Raw genomic sequence first — 21380 nt, 5'->3', positions numbered from 1 at the left:
GAAAAGGTGAACAAAGTTTGGCTTCCAAGATCAAATAGGAGGAGTTGAAGACTGATTTTTGAAGCTTCAACAAGTGTTGCAGCATCATTTCCATACATTTACAAGCTCCCATTGGCTACAAGAGGTAGGTTTTTTAACATTTTTTTCCATCTATTTTTGTTTCACAAATTGTCAAACATGAAACATTAATTGTTTTTCATTATTATTATTATTTTTTTTTTTTGAATATGTTTATGTTATTTTTTGGCATAGAAACTAGAATGGTTTCTACCTATTCCTCCATCGGCAATGAACAAACAATTACAAAACAAAGACATGATCTAAATTCTCCTTTATGGAAGTATGTTGACATTTTAAAACCACTTCGAGGAGGTTGGGGATTTCGTTGGAGATGCCGAGGATGTGGTATTGAATGTAATAGTTCATATTATCAGGTGGTAGGCCATTTGTGTGGAATAAAAGGAAGACGTATCAAAAAATGCCTTGGAAAAGATGGTAAACGTATACCAGATGAGATAGTGATGAAACATATTAGGGAGCATGAGGAGGCAAAAGAGAGAGAAACCCGTAGATTGAATCAAACCTGCACCAAAGAAAACAAGGGGAATGTAAACCACATCTAATCCCAATGTTGTAGTTGAAGACCACCCCTTCTTTTCCACAAAGTGAACAACCCTTGACACGCAAAAGAACAAAGGGGCGTTTAGAAACCGCATTTCAAAATGAGAGTAGAGACATTGTTGACCAAGATGTAGAAAGGTGCATTTGTGCAAATGGGTTGGCTTTCAATGTTGTTCCCTCCCCATATTGGAAGCAAATGATAAAAAGTGTTAATGAAGCTCCAAGAGGCTATGAGGGCCCAGGTTATGTGAAGGTACGTGGAACATTATTGGACAAAGAGGTGAAGAGGTTTGAAGATACATTGAAACCCATAAGGGATTCATGGGTTGAGACAGGTGTAACAATTGTTTCAAATGGGTGGAAAGATGCTAAAAAACGTCCCTTGATCAATGTAATAGCGGTGTCCCCTAAAGGGGCAATGTTTTTGAAAGTTGTGGATTATGAGTGCCAAGTAAAAGATGGCCAATTTATTGCAGAAATTCTCATCTCTGCCATTGAGCTTGTGGGACCCCGCAATGTTGTCCAAGTCATAACGGACAATGCAAGAAATTGTAGAGCTGCTGGTTTGTTGGTTAAGGAACGCTATGATCACATCTTTTGGACACCTTGTGCGATCCATTCGCTCAATCTTATGCTACCAAGGATTGAGACTAAAATAAAATGGATCAGAGATGTGTATGCAGAGGCTAAGGACATCCATATGTTCATCACAAACCACCACATTTCTCAAGGGATATTTAGATCCTTTTTCGAATTTGGAGCTTTTGAAGGTAAGTGAAATAGTAATTTAATTTTACATTTTCTGATTTTTTTAATTTCAATGTTCATAATATCATTGTGTAAGCTATATTTCGTATTCTTCTGTAAAGTTTGGCATTTTTTAAATCATTTTGGCATTAATTTGTGTTATAGGTTGCTGAGAGCTGTTTTGCATCAAATAGAATCATCTTAAGACGACTTGTGAAAGTTAGTGGCACTATGCAATATGGTGATCAGCAAAAAATGGACTATATGGAAGCAGAGTAGCAGTGACAAGGCAGAAAAAATTAGGGAGAGAATATTGAATGAGAAATGGTGGGATCTTGTTACATATCTCCTAACTATCTCCGAGCCCATTATCAACATGATTCACTATACCGACTTGGATAGACCTTGCATAGGTGAGATTTATGATGGCATTGACTCAATGCTTGAAAAAATAAAGTCCACTATTTATGCAAAAGAGAATGACGCCAAGGAGAAATTCTTCAAAGAAGCGAAAGCAATTATTGTAGAAAGGTGGAATAAGATGACCACTCCTTTGCATCTTCTTGCCTGTGCATTGACACCAAAGTACTATAGCAATCGGTTTCTTGATAAAACAGGAAGGATTCCACCATGGAGAGATCTAGATGTATCTGATGGGTACAAGGCAGCATTTCTTAGACTATATCCTGATGATGATTTGCGAGATATTGTTACAAATGAGTTCATAGAATTCACAAATGGGAATGGTGTAAGTGTTGATGCACTTTGTCATAGATCCAAGAGGGATGCTCATAGTTTGTGGTACTTACATGGTGCATGCTTCCAACACCTACAACCTCTCGTTGTAAAAGTTTTATCACAAGTATGTTTAATTAATTAAAATCTATCACAAGTTTATTTATGGTTTACTTTGTCTTGGTAGGTTGCTAGTAATTTTTAATTTTAATTTTATTAATGTATAACTTTAGTTGTTTACTTTGTCTTCATAGGTTGCTTGTTCTTCTGCTTCAGAAAGAAATTGGAGCACATACTCTTTTATCCACTCAGTAAAGCGCAATAGGTTGCTATCAAAAAGAGCGGAGAATTTAGTATATGTGCATTCGAACCTATGTCTTCTTTCACACAAACAACGTGACTACACACAAGGGGAAACGAAGATGTGGGATATAGAGCCAAAGCATACTGATTTGGATGCTCTTGCTTCTTAGCTTCTTGCATTGACACTTGATGAGTCGGAGAGCGAGCAAACTTATAGTGCAAGTGCAAGTGGCATTGGCTCATCTAATGTCAATGTCAATGATGAGGAGGATGAGGAGGAGGATGAATTAGCTGACCCATTTGATGATTAAACTTTATATTGCTGAAAGTTGAAACAATGATACTTGAATATTTTTTCATTTTGATATTAAACTTGATGTATATGATGCTATTATGGTATGATCATGATGCTATGATTACAAGTTTATGTTTGTTTTATTGTTTATGTGATGCTATGTGACATGCTAATCTTAATTCATGCTTATAGGCTGCATATATATATAATTTACGTGTTTTTGTACTAACAAATCCAAACCCCTATTCAAAATTTTGTCGTACTGGCGAATTGGTTCTTCGAACCTGAACCTACATGCTAGCAGCTAAAGAAGGTGAAAAGAAGCTTGAGAAGAAAAGAAAGAAGGCAAAGGGCAGCAAAGGGTTGAGGGCATCAAAGAGGTCTTGAAGAAATAAAAGCCAGTCACCTATGGCTCCCACTAGAATGAAGTTAACAATAAGGAGACCATCTGCTTCCAGCTTACTAGAAGAATTCACAGCAGTAGAAGATACATCCAAGGCGGAACGACAATCTATGCCTGTTGTGTAGTAGGTGGATTCATCTGTCATTGAAACAACAAACCAAGAGGAGCCTAATGTGTAGGAGCACGAAGTGCAGACAACAGGGCAGGAAGAACCTAATGTGCAGGAGCAGGAAGTGCCAATCGTTGATCTAGAGGGGCTCGAGAATCAAATTGAAGGAGGAGAAATTCAGCCCAATGAAGAAGATAATAAAGAGGGTGATGAAGAAGCTGAAAATCATGAAGATAAAGATGAGAAAAAGGAGGATGATAAGGATGAAGGCCCCCTTGGAAATGAAGAACAAAGAGTTGAAGCTTCCCAGCAGTTGTTGAGTGAGGTTGGAGAAAACTCGACCATAGGAAAAGAACAAGATGCTGTTTGGAATCAACTCTTATCCTTAGTTGTCCAGCCAAGAGCAGAGACAATCAATTGCAACTTCAAGAGAGCAAGGCAGGGAGATGGTGGTCACTTCTAGTCAATAAGTACCTCTTGTGTGATTGAGAGCCCGATCCGAGAAGAAAGTGGCAATGAGGCCACCTATAAATCTAGAAGACTTATTTTCCCAAATAGGACAACCTTTGGTTAAAGAGAAGAAGAAACCCAAGACCTATTACAAGGTGACCAAGGATGCTCAAAGGAATTGGACAATACACATTGCTGCCCCACATGAAGGCAAATCAATTGAGGTCACGCTTGTTGATTATAATGTTGTATCAATCCCAATGGGAAAGGCCACCAAGCGGCAAGAGGTGGAAAAATTGAGAGAGTTAGTGGAGACAACGCTGAGCTAGTTGGAAAAGATGACTATAGAAGGGATATGTATAAGACTTGGGCAGAGCAAGCCAAGAGCTACATAGATCATCTACTAAAGCCACTCCAATATGCTGAGGAGGCCTATGTTCCTCCTGCGACACTAGCACAAAAGACAACTGCCAAATTTGAAAGGATGAGAGCTTCAGAAAGGGTATTGCGGGAATGGTTTGAAGAAGTAATGAAAATGGGAAATCGGATAGTTGGGGGTGTGACTTTTTTGGAGCATGAAATAGATTGGACCACCCAGGAAATATCATCCACTAGAGAGGGGCTCGAGAAATTAAGGGAGGTCGTTAATAATTCACTTCATGTCATGACAACCTTATTTGGACATTCTCTAAGATCCCTATAGGCCAGCATATTATCAAACCCCATGAATTCCACACCTTCCCAAACTGGTACCAAACCTTGATATTAAAGAGTGACCTCATGGACCTCATTGATGATGGATGGGAAGAATGTGAAAACACCTTAGTACGTGTTGGAACTAATTGCACACAATTTTTGCAGAGTTTGGTTGGCGATTGTAGGCCTAATATGGAATATAACAAGCTGAGATTATGTTGGAAATGCCAGCTAAAAAATGATGGGGCTCTGTATACCAGGAATGATATGGTAGTGGCTAGCAGACTACATTAACAATGGGAGGATGCGAGACCAACAAGTAGGATTGGGAGTTGGAGGTGGAAAGGATAAAAAATCATTGTGAGGATATCATGTTCTAAATCAACAACATAGCTATGCCCCCTGGACTAGAGATAAGGGCCATTTGCATAAGTTTCAAGAATATGTTCGGGTAGAGTGAGTTGCAGGTCGAGATATTTGGAAAAAGTACTTAAATGGAGAAGATGATTTTTTATTGTAAAATAGGAAAATATTTATTTTGGGATGACAAAAAGTGTAGTCCCCAAAATTATTTCTCCCAACTACTGAAGTACTTTTTTTGTTTTTGAGCTCTGGGCCATGTACCTTTTTGGGACAACTTTATTGCTGGTGGTTGTTAAGTTAGTTGGAAGGGTAAGCTGCATATTTACTAGGCATGGGTGCACATTTTGTATGGATGAATTTGGGCTACTTGTTTAGTTAAATCTTGGCCATTCATTCAAATTTTGAAAGTCTATATATAGGGGACTAATTCTCTCCTATTTTTGTAAGAAGTTAAATAATTGTTGTTGAAACTTTGCCTAAATTTTTACAAAAGTAATGGAAGATAAATCTGTGTCAATTTTCTTGTGAGTATATGGTTCCTCTTCTCCCCAAGTTTTAATTTCTGTTATGCACTTCATTTACAAATGGTTTCTTTGGGTAGATATTTGATGGAATTTTTTTTGATTATACCATTAAGGATTAGCTGATTGTTGATCCCTTTGTATGGTTAGTTTGAACACTTAAAGAGCTTAGTTCAGCTACTAAATGCTTAGTTGGATATATGTTTTAAATTCAGCATACGTATGTAATAGTTTGAATATCGAGATTATCTCTGGAAGATTGCACCGGTTTTGTTTAGTTGTGTTTTAACTGGCAAAATAGGGCTTGGTTATTGGAATATTCTGTCTATTTGCTCAGAGATGCTGTTCTAGTTAAATTTGTTTAGCTTCTTTCCCTTTTTCTCTTTTCTATTTATTTTACAAATCTGAAGCTATATCCCAAAATAGCATCATGTCTACTGGAAATCTGACGAGGAAAAGACTTGTAAAGCCTTAAGAATGACCTGTCGAACCTTTTCAAAGCCAATCTTAACCATAGGTGTAAGCCCCCTTAGTGTTACCAGCAAACACATTACTACTGAGTTGTCCCACAATCAAGACCCGATAGTTTAAACCTTGAGGTTGTCTTCTTGTGATCGTCCTTAGGAGCACTAGAAACTTCCTTATGCAAGAAAGGATATGATACTTAGCATTCTATTCTGTGTTGACAAAGGATTAGCGTGTACTTTTCCCGCATCAGCACATAGCAATCTCTTTAATGTCATATATTATGCATAGCCACCATCTATTATAAGGGAAAAAGAGATGGAGGGGACTGATAGCCAGTTATCTCCCAAACTATTGCGATTGACGATGGAAATGTTAGTGAAATCAATTATCTAGACAATTACATACAAATAGGTAGTTAGGCCTGCCTCAAGCCTAACAAATGGATATGGTCATTCAAAGAGTTACCCACCATTATGTTATTTTAATTGCATGTGTATAAAATATCAAACTTACAGAAAACCATTTAAATCTAGGTATATTGTGTATAGTCCAATGCCTTTTACAAATGACTATACTTTGTGAGTCTCATTCAACCATTTTGGATGTTTGTGGGCATTTCTCTTTTTTGATTTTCTATTGGATTTGGGTCTAGGGAAAATACTGTTGAATGTCTATGCAACTTTCATATTAGAGAGCCTATTGTTGTACATTCTCTTTCATGCAGTACTCTGGTATGTTTATTGAGATGTCATAATAATTTATGTTTGTATTTCCTATATATTAATAGAAGGCATTTGAATTAATTTTGCAGTAACAAGGGTACAGCGTACGCTGCACGTGCTTTCCGAGTACCAGAGTGCTCACGAACTGCTACAGGAATCCCACTTTTGCGGGTATCTTACAGTTCTGTTTTCGATTTGTATCATGTAAGTAGGCATGGTTGAATGTAGTTATTTATGTAGAATCTTATTTTTGGTTTTTTTGACATGAACCAGATACTATCATTATCCCCGGAGGAGAAAATAACTTCTATCATACCAGTCAGTGAATTCAGGGCAGATCAATATCTTGTGATGTTAACTGCCAAAGGATATATTAAGAGAGTCTCCTTAGATGTTTTTTCATCTATCAGATCCTCAGGAATTATTGCAATCCAACTGGTATGCTCTATGACATAACTCTGTATATTCTAGCGATTGGATTAGAAGTTTCTCATTTCTAGGATGCATTAACACTTCGTATCTTATGGTTTTAGATATTTATCAATAAATAATTAGCCTAAGATTGGGCAAACAGGTACCTGGGGACGAGCTTAAATGGGCAAGATGCTGTGCTGCGGGTGACCTTATTGCTGTGGGTTCCCAAAATGGGAAACTTGTTTTGAGTTACTGTGAGAGGGTTTGTAATCTAGACTCCTTGTGATTCAGAATTGATGTAATTAATGTAGTATATGCATACATTGTTATTTGAGCATGTCTACATCTATATTGAATGCAAGCATATATGTATCTATATCCATATATACGTCTGTTTTTATACATTGTTGTGGGTTCCCATAATGGGAAACTTGTTATGTGTTAGTGTGAGATGGTTTGTAATATAAATTTTTGTAGTTTGGGATTGCTATCGTTAATATATGATACACATGTAGGATACATATATGGTGTATGCAAAAGTGTGTGTGTTCATATTGTCTGAGCTCACACTAGTCATCACTTATCATTGCTTGGCCGAGAAAGATAATATATGTATTTTGTGTACAGTTGCAGGGTTTATTAATAATCATAGGTGGTTGATTATAACAAATGTTTTATTTTAGGTTACATTCAAAGGGAAAAAGGTAATCATGCTATACAAAAAATAGTCATTGTAAAGTAGAATTTGTTTTTTATGAGCTTTTTTTCATTTGGACTCTTTAGATCCGAAAAACGAGTAGAACGTCAAGGGGATCGCTGTCAATGAGATTGAAGGGGGAAGACAAACTTGCGGCTATGGATATTGTACCAGTTTCTTTGCAGCAAAGGCTACAAGACATTTTACAGAGCTCAGAACATCAGTAATTCCTTTTCAAACTGCTTTTTTTTACCATAGCTTTTGCCCTTAATTTTTTATGTATTCATATCTGTGACCTTTCATAATTCTATCTATCTCTCATAATCTTGTTTTGACTTTGGATCAGAGGGAAAATTATAAGTGCACCATGGCTTCTCCTTGTGTCAGAGAATGGATATGGAAAGCGTGTACCTTTAAGTAAATTTCGAGCTACAACTCTTAGGTGTATTGGAGTGATGGGCTACAAGGTATACTTTTTGAATAGTTGTTTTCATACTTAATTGTTTTATCTAATAATCAGTACAGGGAACTATATTTTCTTTCCTTATTGCCATATTCATTTTCAATTACAAGTTTCGCCTCATTTTCAATTATTTGTTTCGCCTCCTTTTATGTAACATTAATTAATTACTGAGAACACTTTTACTTGGGACTCGAGGGAAAAGCATTACAAATTATATATATTCTTAAAAATTAATTAATAATATTCAAAAATACTATTTAAATGCACAGGTGATGAAATTAGTATATGCATGGTGTAATATCCCAAATAAAATATTTTTTGGATTTATATAAATAAAGAGATACAGACCAAATCTGAGAGAAATAATAAGTTTTCAACTCCCAAAAAATCACTCCTTAAAGTAATTTGAAATACCTACAAAGCTTCAGCAGTCTCTTAACAAACTGGCACATCAAATGGACAATTTTTGCACAGAAATTATTCGAGTTTTTTATAAATGAAATCTGATTTTGAAACATATAACATGCTTTTGCAACAGCAAAATCTCTAGCAATAACATCAAAAAACACAGCAGCAATGATGTCAAAATGATTTAGAACAAGCTGTGCATCAAATTAATGCCACGCCAGGACACGACGTTGCCAAACTGCAGCACCAAAATCCTCCAATCTTTCCACAGCAAATTATATATCCTCAGCTACTGGAGATGATCTGAAAAGGCAATATATTAATGTAATTTTGTGATATTTAGTTTATAATGGTCAATTAAGTCTTTAGGATAGACTCTAGGAATATTCTTATTTTCTTTTAGTTAAGTTCTTATCCTATTGCTTTATTAGTTATCGATCTTATCCTTTACGGATAGATATTTTCTTACTCTTATGTAAGGAGACTTTCACTCCCTAGTTAATATCGAATGTCTTGGTAATTATTCGGTGTCTTGTATTTTTCATAATATGGTACCAGAGCCATCTACTAACATATCTCAAGATCGGTGATCGGGTGGAGATCTACGGATTGCTGTTGGCAGTAACAAATGCACACATGTGATGCAGAGCAAGCCAAAAGATATCTGTATGGAATAGTACATTAAAATGCAGACTTGTGCAAGGGTTTCTGGACAATATTTTCACAAAATCACAAAGTTTATTTTTTGCTGAAAATTGCAGATTTTTCTTGGATTGATCATTGTGTGTTTATTCTAGGCAAATATTCGTGGTTTTTCTTTGTCAAAATTGTGCGATTTGTATGCAGAAAATCATGGAATTTTTAAAATAAAAATCGTGATAGGTTTTTCTTTGTTTATAATTGCAATTGATTTTATAAGAAAATGATTGATTTTTTTCTGAGTTACCGGGTTCGGCACCCTAGACCCCTCGTACTGGTCTGGTTTGGTCCTGGTTCAGGGTTCAGGTTCGGTTCGCCTGTGGTTCGGATAGGGTTCGTGATTCACAGTCCTGGTTCGAACTAGGGAGAACCCAAGAGGACCCAGGGTCGAACCCAAGAGGACCCACGTAGAACCCAAGGGTCTGACAGCCCTAAAATGGATTTTTTTTGCAATTTTTTTTTTTTTTTGAATTCCACCACATAAAAAATTAAAATATGACCCTAAAAGTGAGTTTTAAAACATTAACTTGGCTCATTTCACACAAACAACATGACTACAAGCAAGGAGAAACAAAGATGTGGGATATGGAGCCAAAACATATTGATTTGGATAATTTCACTTCATAGCTTGTTGTATTTGATGACTTAGATAGTGAGCAAACTTAAAGTGCAAGTGCAGGTGTCATTGGCATTGGCATTGATTCATCTAATGTCAATGTCAATGATGAGGAGGAGGAGAATGAGGTTGACGAATTAGAGAATCCATTTGATGGTCAAACTTTAAATTGTTGAAAGTTGAAACAATGATACTTGAATATTTGATCGTTTTGATATTAAACTTGATGTATATGATGCTGTTATGGTATGATCATGATGCTATGATTACAAGTTTATGTTGGTTTTGTTGTTTATATGATGCTATGTGACATACTAATCTTAATTCATGCTTATAGGCTGCATATATATATATATATAATTTACATGTTTTTGTACTAACGAAGTGTTGACGTGTCTAAAGTCGCGAAACTACGACTTCATCCGGCCAACACATAATAGAAATGCTAAGGAAAAATCCCTAATGCTGTGTAAATTTGATCAATGGGGATGACCTTAATGTTTTGGTTGTCAGGTCTTGGCTGCAGGATAGCTTAGTAGTTTGATGTGTTTTGCTGGAAATACAAAGGGGACTTACGTTTTGCATCAAGCTAGTTTGCTGCGATTCTCGTACTACGTAATAAAATCAAAAGAGAAGGGTTCAGTAAGCCTAAGGACAAGGATGATAACAACTGATGCAGCGGGAAGAAAAATTTCGATAAACCAGTTCTTGTTTTGCCAGAGACACCCTCACAACTAGACAAGAACGATGCAAGCTCCAAGGGATGAAGGATTTTCAGATCGGAGACATTCATTTAGGCACCCAATTCTGGTGCAGCCTATGATGAACACCTGCAGTTGAACTAAGCACAGTTTGGGTTCAGACTAATCGTGCACGGTGACCTACAATCAGCAGACCCCCAATGGTATGAACCAGAAATGCATCAAATACCCCTCTACACTTCACCATTAAAATCCCTGCACTCTAAAATATAACCAGTTGAAAGAAACCGTGCAAACAGACTAAAACAAAGACAACAAACACCATATTTCAATGTTCATATATTTGCTTTAGCTGCCATTACAACAATTTTTGTAGCATCTCTATGGTACTACTAAAAGCTTACCTATTCTAACTCTAAAATCTAACTCTCTAACAATCTCAACACAAAAAATTCTAACCCTTTACAAAAGAAAGGCTTCTGCCTTTTATAGAATTTACAATTTTGAATTGAAGGGCAAGATGGACTGCATCCAAGGGTTCTGATCTGCCTTCCAGAAGCTAGCAGCCTTAACTCATGCCTATTAAACTCTTAGTCATCTATCCAACCACTATCCTTAGCTGCCTACAACTATTTGGCATTAATTTGAGTCTATCCGATAGTTGGACATAATTGTCCACAATTGACTTGTTTCCCTTTTGTTTCAAAATATCTGAGTGGGGTCCACAAGCAGGTTTACAATAAAACAGTTTTAGTTTCAAAAACTGAACTTCTGGAATTAAATCCAGCTGTGTATTTCTCAAGAATGCCTAGACTTGCAGCATTCAGAGTGTTCTTTGGTCTTGGGTCCCGGTGGTGGACATTAGCTTTGTTGAGAGGCACGCTTCCCAATGCCCGGTAGCTCTCACGCTGCTGCATCTTATTCTTCAGCTTTCAGTGCCTGGCTCCTTCACGTTTCAGGCTTTTCTCCAGGTTCTCTGCGATGATGTCCTCGACCTGCGAACAATCAATCTCACTTTAATAAATCAATCTGAAAAATTAAATAATTTAATTTAACAAACATTAAATTTTAACGTTTGGCTCTAGAAGCTCTTTGTGAGATGTATGTTTAAAATGCTTCTCTTTCAATGTAACTCGTGATTTCGGCCCTTTGTGACGCTTAGGTGATTTTGCAAAGTCTTTGCAGGTTCAAACGCCTTTCCTTTCTTGCCTTTGACGCGACTACTCTATTTTAATGCCATTGAAGCTTCCTGGCTTACTAGCGAAATAGTGCGATTTTGTCCTATTGTTCAATTTTGGCCTATAAGTCGGTTTTGTGAGCTTACTCCTTTTGAATTTTAGGTCATTCAGGAGGTTTGGGCAATTTGAGAGGTTTTCGGCCCTTTAAATCTTTTGGCACGAATTCGGACGTTCTCACACTTACGCTTTATGAGCCGATTTTTAAACTTAGACTCTTTTCCTTTTTCTTGGTTTTACTTTCATTTTTGGAAACTTCGGCTCAATGGGCTATTTTATGAAACCACGACCATTTAAAAAAAATCGCGACCTAAACCTTTCCCTCCCAGAATTTTGGCTTAGTTGAGGATTTGTGAGAATCAGAATTTTCGGCATATGGGATGACCTGTGCGAATTTGGGCTTCTGAAGTTTTCGCAAATTTGAAGACTTTGGCGATTTTAACCCTTTAGCCATTTTCGGGGTGAAGAGAATTTGCAAAGTTTTAATAAGTGTTTTACATCACGTCATTTTTCGGCCTAGAAGGGTCTTTTGCAAACTTTAAAATAAGTGAAGCCTTTTCACATCATTTTCGCACTTTCGGGCTAAAAGCCCTTTTTGCAAACCCGATGCGATTTACATTTTGCCCGCTTTCATAAGTCAAAATATGAGTTTCGGTTCAAAACTCAAAAAAATGGCCTCCTAAGACAAGAAAAGCAATTCATCACTACAATCTCACAAAACGCTTTAAGAGGCCGAATTTACTAGAATCACACAAAACTACTTCACATGCCAACAATTTGGAAATCTCACAAAAGGCGTTTAAATACCAAAAATTTGGAAAACTCATGAAATGACGATACGCCAAAAGGGCGAAGAGCTTTCAAGTCAACTTAATAAGCCGGAAATCACTAAGGCTTAATAAAATACTCCAAACGCCAAAAGTAAGCTTCATTTCAAAAAGCGCACAAAGCGTCCTTAATAGCCAAAGTTCACTAAACCTTACAAAAGCCTTCAAAAGGCCGAAAAAGAAGTCACGAAAAATGCGCAAAGTAAGCTTAAAATGCGAAATTGTGAAAAGCTCTTGAAATGACTTAAGAGTCCTGAAAAGTTCAAAGTCGAACTAAAAGACTACGTTAGCTGAATTCATTGAAAAAGCTCACAAAATGAGTCAATAAGCTGAAAATCACTAAACATCGAAAATGAAGCTCACAAATCGGCCGAATGAACCGAAATTTGTGAAGTATGAAAAACATACAAATTGATCTTCAAGCCGAAAAATTAATAAAACTCGCAAATTCATCCTCTTTGCCGAAAACGAAAAAGAAAGTTCTGAAAACCTAAAATACGCGAAGAGCACTCATTTCCCGAAAATCTCCAACGTCTTTGCAAATCGCAAAGAACATTTTGTTTGCCAATACTCTTCAAAGTCAAAAGAAGAATACCAACTCCAATCTAGCATAAACGTCTTCATTGTTTGCTTGAAAGTTTTCGAACGCCCCACATCGCACGATAAGCATCATTGCTCGAAATCTCCAACTCTTTAAATCGCGATGTGGACGTTTCTCTCTGTATTGGGCAGACAAACAAAATATGGGGGGTCCCTGTTAAACAAAACCCCTTTCCAAAATTTTGCCGTATGAGTTCTTCAAACCGAAATCGATGCTCAAAAGCAAACCAACAACCTAGATTTTTTTCAATCAAAAAAAGAGGAAGTTAACTTTTTCAAATTCACTCCAATGGTGCCATGCATTTGTGACTGTGAAGAGCCATTTTCAAAGGAGTTGACTGATATCTTGCAGATTTTGGTTGCTCATCTTACAAGAGGACTTTAGGAGGTTACATTTGTAGGTGTCCAGCAGTATAATGCTCCAAGTAGTAGCGACAAACCTCCTAGACTTATTTGGGATTTTGGAATCATGTTGATTTTTATCCGAGATCAATTAGTGTATGAGCTTGCATCGCTTGGGGACAAGCAATCTTTGTGGAGGGAGGATTGTAAGGTCCCCATTTTTATGTCGTATTGTTTTGTGAGCATTGGCCAATTTCTAGTGTTTTCCGTAAGTTTCCGAGCAAGTTGGGAGATGTTGAGAACATAGTTATATTGAGAGTGAGGGGGGGTTGAATTAGTATAACACAAAACTTTATTATTTCAACTTAATAACAAAAGCACATAACTTAATCCAAAAGCATATTCATTTCATATAAACATTCACATGAATTTTAACTATTATGTAACACAAGTACAACATAGGATACATACATGGAAACCCTTACGGTGGAAAATCACAGTAAAATAGCTTCATTATATGAAAAAAAAACATCTTTTACAAATTTGTAGGTATCAACCCACTAGAGGCACCGACCCCTCATTCTGTTTGTGAGAACCTTTCCCACTAGAGGCACCAACCTCTCATTCAATTCGTGAGTTCTTTACCCACTATAAGGCCAAAGCCTTCATTGAGTTAGAGGCACCAACCCATCATACAAATTTCCACCTTTTAATGGATGATGGATGATGCTATTATTCACAAGTTCTCGTCTTCAAACTGCCACCACTTAACCATGAATCTGTCACTAAAATTTGATTACAATCTCCTTATAATTTCTTCAATATGTTAAATAATTCTGCTATGATGTTTCACAAATCTTCATACATTCTTGCTATCAAATCTTGTTCTCAAATCTGCTATCTTCATGAATCTGGCTGCCATTTTTATTAAGACTTCAACCTAACTTTGTACACTCACCTTTTCAAATCTTTATGCTCTTCCCTTCTCAAATCTTCCCTTCATCAACTGATAATGATTCTACCATAAATAATTCATACAAATCTGCCTTGAATATATATTCTTCACAATTCAGTCAAGATCATATGTATACTTTCCTCAGACAAGATTACTGGAGTATACAAGATTTTATTTAACATGCTTTACAGCCACACTCCCTAAGGCCCTTCTTTTACATAGTTCTCTTAAAGATCTTTTTTCACACTTCTCACAACATTATACTTCACAAAATAATCTGTCTTATATATCTTTTCCAAAAGAGATGATTCTCTAAGGACACATCCCCTCTTTAATAAACAAAAGATTATCTCTTCATAATCACACCATTTCTTGATTATTTTATAGTTTTACTAACTACCATTCTTAAACTGATGTCTTTGTTCTAGTTGATTTTCATATTGTAATTACTGCTGCCTTGCTTTTATTAAATCGCATAACTCCATGTAATGTTGAAATCTCACCTATTAGAAACAAATCTATCATTAACAAATTTGTATGCATTTGCTGCAATTAATATTAATTACTGTTTGTTCTCAACAAAGTCCTGCTCATATTAACACCATCGTTCATTGTTTTTCACTAAGCATGTGAGTCATTTGCTTGTTTATTCACACAAACAACTTGCTGACGTGTTTTTCAGGGCACCTCAAATACAGAATAATGTTAATTCTTGTAGCGTCGGTCGTACAATTTCATAATTCCGATGCATTGATTATATGTTAACATATATAATAATAGATAAACTATTAGTATATACGTTAACAATAAATGATAAATAAAATCAAATTCGAATTATGGTATTTGCCACCGGTCACACCGTTTCATGATAACGAAGGTTGTGATTAAGCAATTCATGGTAATCACATTCCTTATGATTAGTCAAGAAAGCGATGATCTTAGTGTTTGTTAAAGTGTTGTGTTATCATGAGTGGTATGTGGGGAAGAGATGTGTCTTCCTGCGTGGGAAGACATATCTCTTCACTACGTACCCTCTCATTCACATATATAACATTCATACGATGAGGAGTAAAACAATACAACAATTGATAAGTGTTGTGCATCTTTCTGTTCACACTCCAGCAGTTTAAATTTAATTTCAGATTATATCTTCATCTCTTCTATCGTCTTGATCACAGAATTTGAATAAACAGAACATGGTATCAGAGCGAAGTTAAAGAAGATCAAATTAAATTCTGTAACGATCATATAAACTTTCACCCGGCTCTTACTAGATCACATTCCTATAATCCTAATGGCAACCAAAGTTAGGTTTGAAGATCGACTAGATAGAGCATCCAATTTTGTATCTTGGAAATTTAGGATCATGCTCGTTTTGAAAGAAAATAAAATTGACTCCTGTGTCAAAAGTGAAATTCTTGAACCCTCTGATGATACAGAGAAAATTCAGTGGAGTAAGAACAGTGAGAAGGCTCTTAAGATAATTGTGGATTCAATGAGAGATCACATTGTGCTAGTTATTTCTAAATATGAGACGACTTTTCAGATGTTCAAAGCACTAGTTGACATTTATGAAATCAACAACACTAGCAGGGCTCTCACCTTGAAGAATCAACTACACCATATAGAGATGAGTAAAGGAGAGATAGATACATCCTATTTCTTGAGGATCACTGAGCTTAGGGATCAACTATCCACTATTGGACATCTAGTAGACTACAAAGAACTTGCTATGATGGCCCTAAATGGACTTCCTACCTCATGGGAATCGTTCATTCAAGGAATCAGTGCTCGTTCTAAATTTCCTAAGTTTGATAGATTGAAAACTGATTGCATTCAAGAGGAATCTCGACTTGTCACAAGAGGAGTAAAACAAAATAATGGTAATGAGGACATTCAAGTTCTAAACTCTAATTCCCACGAGAAAGGAAACAAGAAGAACTTTAAGAGAAAGAGGGACAATGACTCAAATGGAAAGGGGTCTTCAAAGAATAAGAGAGACATTTCTGAAGTACAATGTTTCAGATGTGACCAATATGGGCACTATGCAATGAAGTGTCTAGACAGGATCAAGCAACAAGCTTCAATGGTAGAAGTTAAGAAAGGGAGCGATTTCGAGAAACTAGTCTTCTACTCGGCCCTCTCTAGTCAAGTCACCTCCAGTTTCAACACATGGGTGATTGACAACGGAGCATCTCGACACATCACTTGATTTCGTGAGCACCTAGATACACTTGTGGAAAATTCAAATGAAGAAGTGACTATTGGTGATGACTCAAATTATCCAGTTATGGGAATAGGAACTTGCAATATCAACCTAAAGTCAGGCATATCCCTACAGCTGTCTGGAGTTCTATTTGTACCTGGTATAAAGAGAAACCTTGTCTCAGTTTCTGCACTTAAAGATAAGGGTTACATATTAACCTTTATGGAAGGAAAGGTACTTGCTTGGCCAAATAACTCCACCATCAAGAAAGCCCACACCATTGGAGTAAGAGAAGGGTGCCTCTATAGACTTTGCACCACTCCACCTCAAGCCTTGGTTCATGAGACTCCAGATTCGAATGAACTTTGGCACAGAAGATTAGGGCACCTTCATTTCCATGCCCTACCTAAGATAGAGAAGATGGTGATTGGCCTACCCAAGCTAAGTCACAGTTCTGAAGGAGCCTGCAAGGGGTGTGCCTTGGGAAAGAATACTAAAGGGTCTTTCAATTCTAGCAACAGTAAATCCAAAAATGTATTAGAATTAGTTCATTTTGATTTATGTGGACCCATGTCTGTACCCTCCTTAGGGGGATTTTTATATTATGTAATATTTGTGGATGATTATTCGAGGAAGACCTGGATGTATTTTCTAAGGTACAAAGAGTTTGAAGAAATCCTTTCTAAATTTAAGGAATTGAAAGCTCTTGTAGAAAACATGATAGGTAAGAAAATCATAACCTTAAAAACAAACAATGTGGGGGAATACACTTTTGATATGTTTAAGGATTATTGTATAAATGCTGGGATTAAGAGGGAGTTAACTGTACTTTATAACCCACAACAAAATGGGGTTGCTGAAAGAAAGAAGAGGACTATAGTAGAAGCTGCTAGGGCTATGTTGTTTAACCAGAATCTAGAAACCTCATTTTGGGCTGAAGCATCTAGGACAACTGTGTACATTCAAAATAGATGTCCTCATTCTCTTCTTGATAATAAAACCCTTGAAGAAGCCTTTACTGATAACAAACCTGATATAAGTGATCTGCAGATCTTTGGGTGTCCAGTCTATATTCATGTTCCCAAAGAAAAAAGATCAAAGTTAGAACCTTCTGGAAAGAAAGGGGTAATTATTGGGTACAGTGAAACGTCTAAGGCTTGCAGGGTATACATACCTGGACAAAGGCAAATTGAACTAAGTAGAGATGTCATCTTTGAAGAAGACATAGCATTCAGAAGGTCCAAAAGCTCTAATGAATTAGAACACCAATCCTCCTACAAACATGGATGAGGATCCCACCCCTGAGATTCAGAGGGAGGCCCCTGAAAATGTTGAGCATGAAGTTCAAGACTTACCTTTAGAAGAACCTTATCTCGAAACTAGGAAGAGACTAGTTTGGACTAAAAAGATGCTTCAAGAAGTTGAAAATTATGCTACTCCAAAGGAGACCTTTAGAGAGAGTAAGAGACCTAACCCATTTTCCAGTTATGTTGCCTTGATGAGTGAGACCATTGATGCGAAGCCTTCATGTGTTGGAGACGCTCTCAAGCATCAACTTTGAAAAGATGCTATGTCAGAAGAGTATCAGTCAATTCTGAAAAATGATGTTTGGGATATTGTGCCTAGGCCTAAAGGCAAATCTGTGGTATCTTCTAAATGGCTCTTCAAAATCAAACATGCAGCAGATGGTAGCATTGAGAAGCACAAAGCAAGGTTTGTTGCCCGAGGTTTCTCACAGAAAGAAGGTATTGACTATGAAGAGACATTTGCTCCTATTGCCATATACACTTCTGTTCGAGCAGTTTTGGCTATTGCAGCATCTAAAAGATGGAAAGTCCATCAAATGGATGTTAAGACTGCTTTTCTAAATGGTAAGATTGAAGAAGAAGTTTATTTGGAGCAATCTGGAGGTTTTGTGATTCATAAGGCTGAAGCACATTTCTGTAGATTAAAGAAAGCCCTATATGGACTGAAACAGGCCCCCAAAGCATGGTATGAAAGAATTGATCACTATCTCTTGGAATTAGGGTTTTCCGAGAATGAAGCAGATCCAAAATCTCTACTACAAGGTAATCAATGGTGAATTATTAATTCTTATTCCTTATATTCATGATCTACTAATCTCAGGAGAGGATAATCGTATTTCTCGGTGTAAGAAAGAATTAGCCTCTGAGTTTGATATGAAGGATTTAGGAATCCTTCACTACTTCCTTGTATTGGAAGTTTGGTAGCAGGCAAATGGTACGATCCTTAATCAAGGAAAATACACCATTGATATACTCAAGAGATTTGGAATGATGGATTGTAGATCCATGACCACACCTATGGAGACAAATCTCCACAAGCTAAAGGAAGCAGCTGCAGAATCAGAGTTTGCAAATGCTACCCTCTACAGACAGATTATTGGATCTCTGATGTATTTGATAAACACGAGACCTGATATATGTTATGCTGTTAATACACTAAGTCAATTCATGTGTGAACCTAGGGAAATGCATCTTGTTGCTACAAAGCATATTCTGAGATATCTCTAAGGAACTATTGGTTTTGGTCTGAAATATAAACATGTAGACCTTGACCTACATGGATTCATTGATTCTGATTGGGTTGGAAGCGTAGTTGACAGTAAAAGCACATCAGGATGTTGGTTCAGTTTAGGATCAGAAATGATCTCATTGATATGTAGGAAATAGTCTTTGGTTGCTTAAAGTTCTACATAAGCTGAATACGTTGCAGCCTCCATGGGAGCAAGAGAAGCAGTATGGCTCCGAAAATTGCTTGTAGGACTCTTTGGTCAGCCGTTAAATCCTACTGTCATCTATTGTAACAATCAGAGTTGCATCAAGCTTTCAATGAATCCAGTATTTCATGACAGGTCTAAACACATTGAGATTCCTTATCACTATGTTCGAGATATGGTGGAAAGGAATGTGATCTGATTGAATTATATTAGTACAGGTGATCAGATTGCATACATTCTTACCAAGCCTCTCTCCAGGATCAAGATTGAACAGTTTAGAGATAAACTTGGTATGGTTGAAAATGTTATTTAATTTTGAGATAGAGTTCATTTATTTTGATATACTAATATATTTAAGATGTTTAATGTGTAAACTCTTTTATTTGTCATGTGTTTGACTCCATGACTTCATGGCTCCCCCTGTGAACATTATTGAAGGGTGACGTCTTTTCAATAATGAACTCTTGTTTCAAATTGATATTGTAAGGTGACGATTTTACAATTATCAATTTATCTATCTTGATGGATATCATGTGTTTGCAAATCTGATTTTCTATTTTCTTTTAGGGCTGATCTTGATTGTTTAAGGTTTGATGCTTGTTGTTTAAGACGTGAGACCCTCACCAAAGTGTGATTTCTGAGTTTGTGAGGTCTGATTAACTATCCTGCTAGGCACAAATAGACCCCTGTCCTGCATAGTGGGTTAGACAAGTTGGTGTGCATTAGGATAAGGAGGAGTGCATAGTAGAGGAACCCTTTCATAGCGAGTTGAGGGAAACTATGCACAAATTGTAAGCTGAGGATATATATAAATAGAGCACATTTAGGGGAGTCTTATGCACAAAGTGATGAGCACAAATGAAGATGACACATGCACACCATGGCATAGGGCGGGATTTGTCTTTTGTCTTGCACAAAATTGTATTGAAGCCCTCTTGGGTAGTAGCTTTGCTCAATAAGATAATGTTGGGCGCACATAGGGGGTTAGCTTGCATAAACCTATGCCTTAAAATTTATCACATTTCCCCTATACTCCTTCGGCGCAAATCGAGGGTGAACTGGCTTTGGTGGGTTTGAAACGCATATTTGCACAATTTTACATCTTGAACGAACTTGACCACTTAAGCCATTTCACTTTCATTCTCCGTTGGGTGTATATCGACTCTAGATTTGCATAGCAGGTTAGATGAAGGAGCTTGCACATTTTCATGAGCGCATTCTTACCCTACATTTGTATTAAAATGACTTGGCCGACTTTTGAAGGTATAGATGCATTATTGTGTGCATAGCTTGAGTGATTCTAGATACCTAAGTGCTTTGGCGACATGTGAAGGTCAACATGTATTATTTCATACTTTGACGAGTTTTCACTATGTGCATTCACAAACTTGATGTTCTTATGCAAATTTCCTCCTTGAGCTTATTTCATGTAGGTACTTGCACAAAATTATACATGAAAGGCGAGGGTTGAGTCTTAGACAAAATTTCGCGAGTTCTCGCCCTTGGTGCTACATGATATGATCTTGCAACTCATGGTTCTAAGGTTATGTGCTTCCAGTTCTTGACGAAACAACAAGCAAGCCTACCTCTACATGCCCTTCAACTTAGTCCAAATGACCTCTCGCACTGAAACAACATTGACAACCTTGAGACCCTTTGACAACACATGACAACGTTAGCAACCCTCCAACATGACCTCAACTCAGACATTCACACAACCAATCTCTTTTGAAGAGCCAAGTTTAATGACTAAAGGACTATTACCAAGCAAAAACAAATAAAACACCTAAACGAAGCAAAAAGTAGGACTATTTGTAATGGAGTGATGTGTGAAAACATCACAACACAACCATCTTAAACCAATTCTGGTCACTGGACAAATATTTTGATCATTACTTTCCATCACACTTTAACAATGTAAGTTTCTATTCATTAGTGATTGTGGCAACCTTAGCATACATTTGTCGCTTTATCGTATAACATCGTTTTGTGTCATACCAATGGAAATACATGATGTTGTCTGTATTTTTGTATTCACAAAAAT

At 36.8% G+C, this 21380-nt stretch overlaps 1 protein-coding gene across 2 annotated transcripts in view; it reads left to right on the top strand.

Moving 5' to 3' along the window:
* LOC131067226 (DNA gyrase subunit A, chloroplastic/mitochondrial) overlaps positions 1-21380 on the top strand; it is a 225220-nt gene that overhangs the window by 189781 nt on the left and 14059 nt on the right. For both annotated transcript variants that reach the window (XM_059218196.1, XM_058002183.2), the window contains exons 20-24: positions 6523-6604; positions 6707-6871; positions 7008-7109; positions 7631-7767; positions 7891-8011. In XM_059218196.1, coding sequence (XP_059074179.1) covers positions 6523-6604; positions 6707-6871; positions 7008-7109; positions 7631-7767; positions 7891-8011 — 607 coding nt within the window. The remainder of the gene's footprint in view (positions 1-6522; positions 6605-6706; positions 6872-7007; positions 7110-7630; positions 7768-7890; positions 8012-21380) is intronic.

This window comes from Cryptomeria japonica, chromosome 3 (assembly GCF_030272615.1).
Source record: "Cryptomeria japonica chromosome 3, Sugi_1.0, whole genome shotgun sequence".
Taxonomy (NCBI): Eukaryota; Viridiplantae; Streptophyta; class Pinopsida; order Cupressales; family Cupressaceae; genus Cryptomeria; species Cryptomeria japonica.
This window is presented reverse-complemented; position numbering and strand designations above follow the sequence as displayed.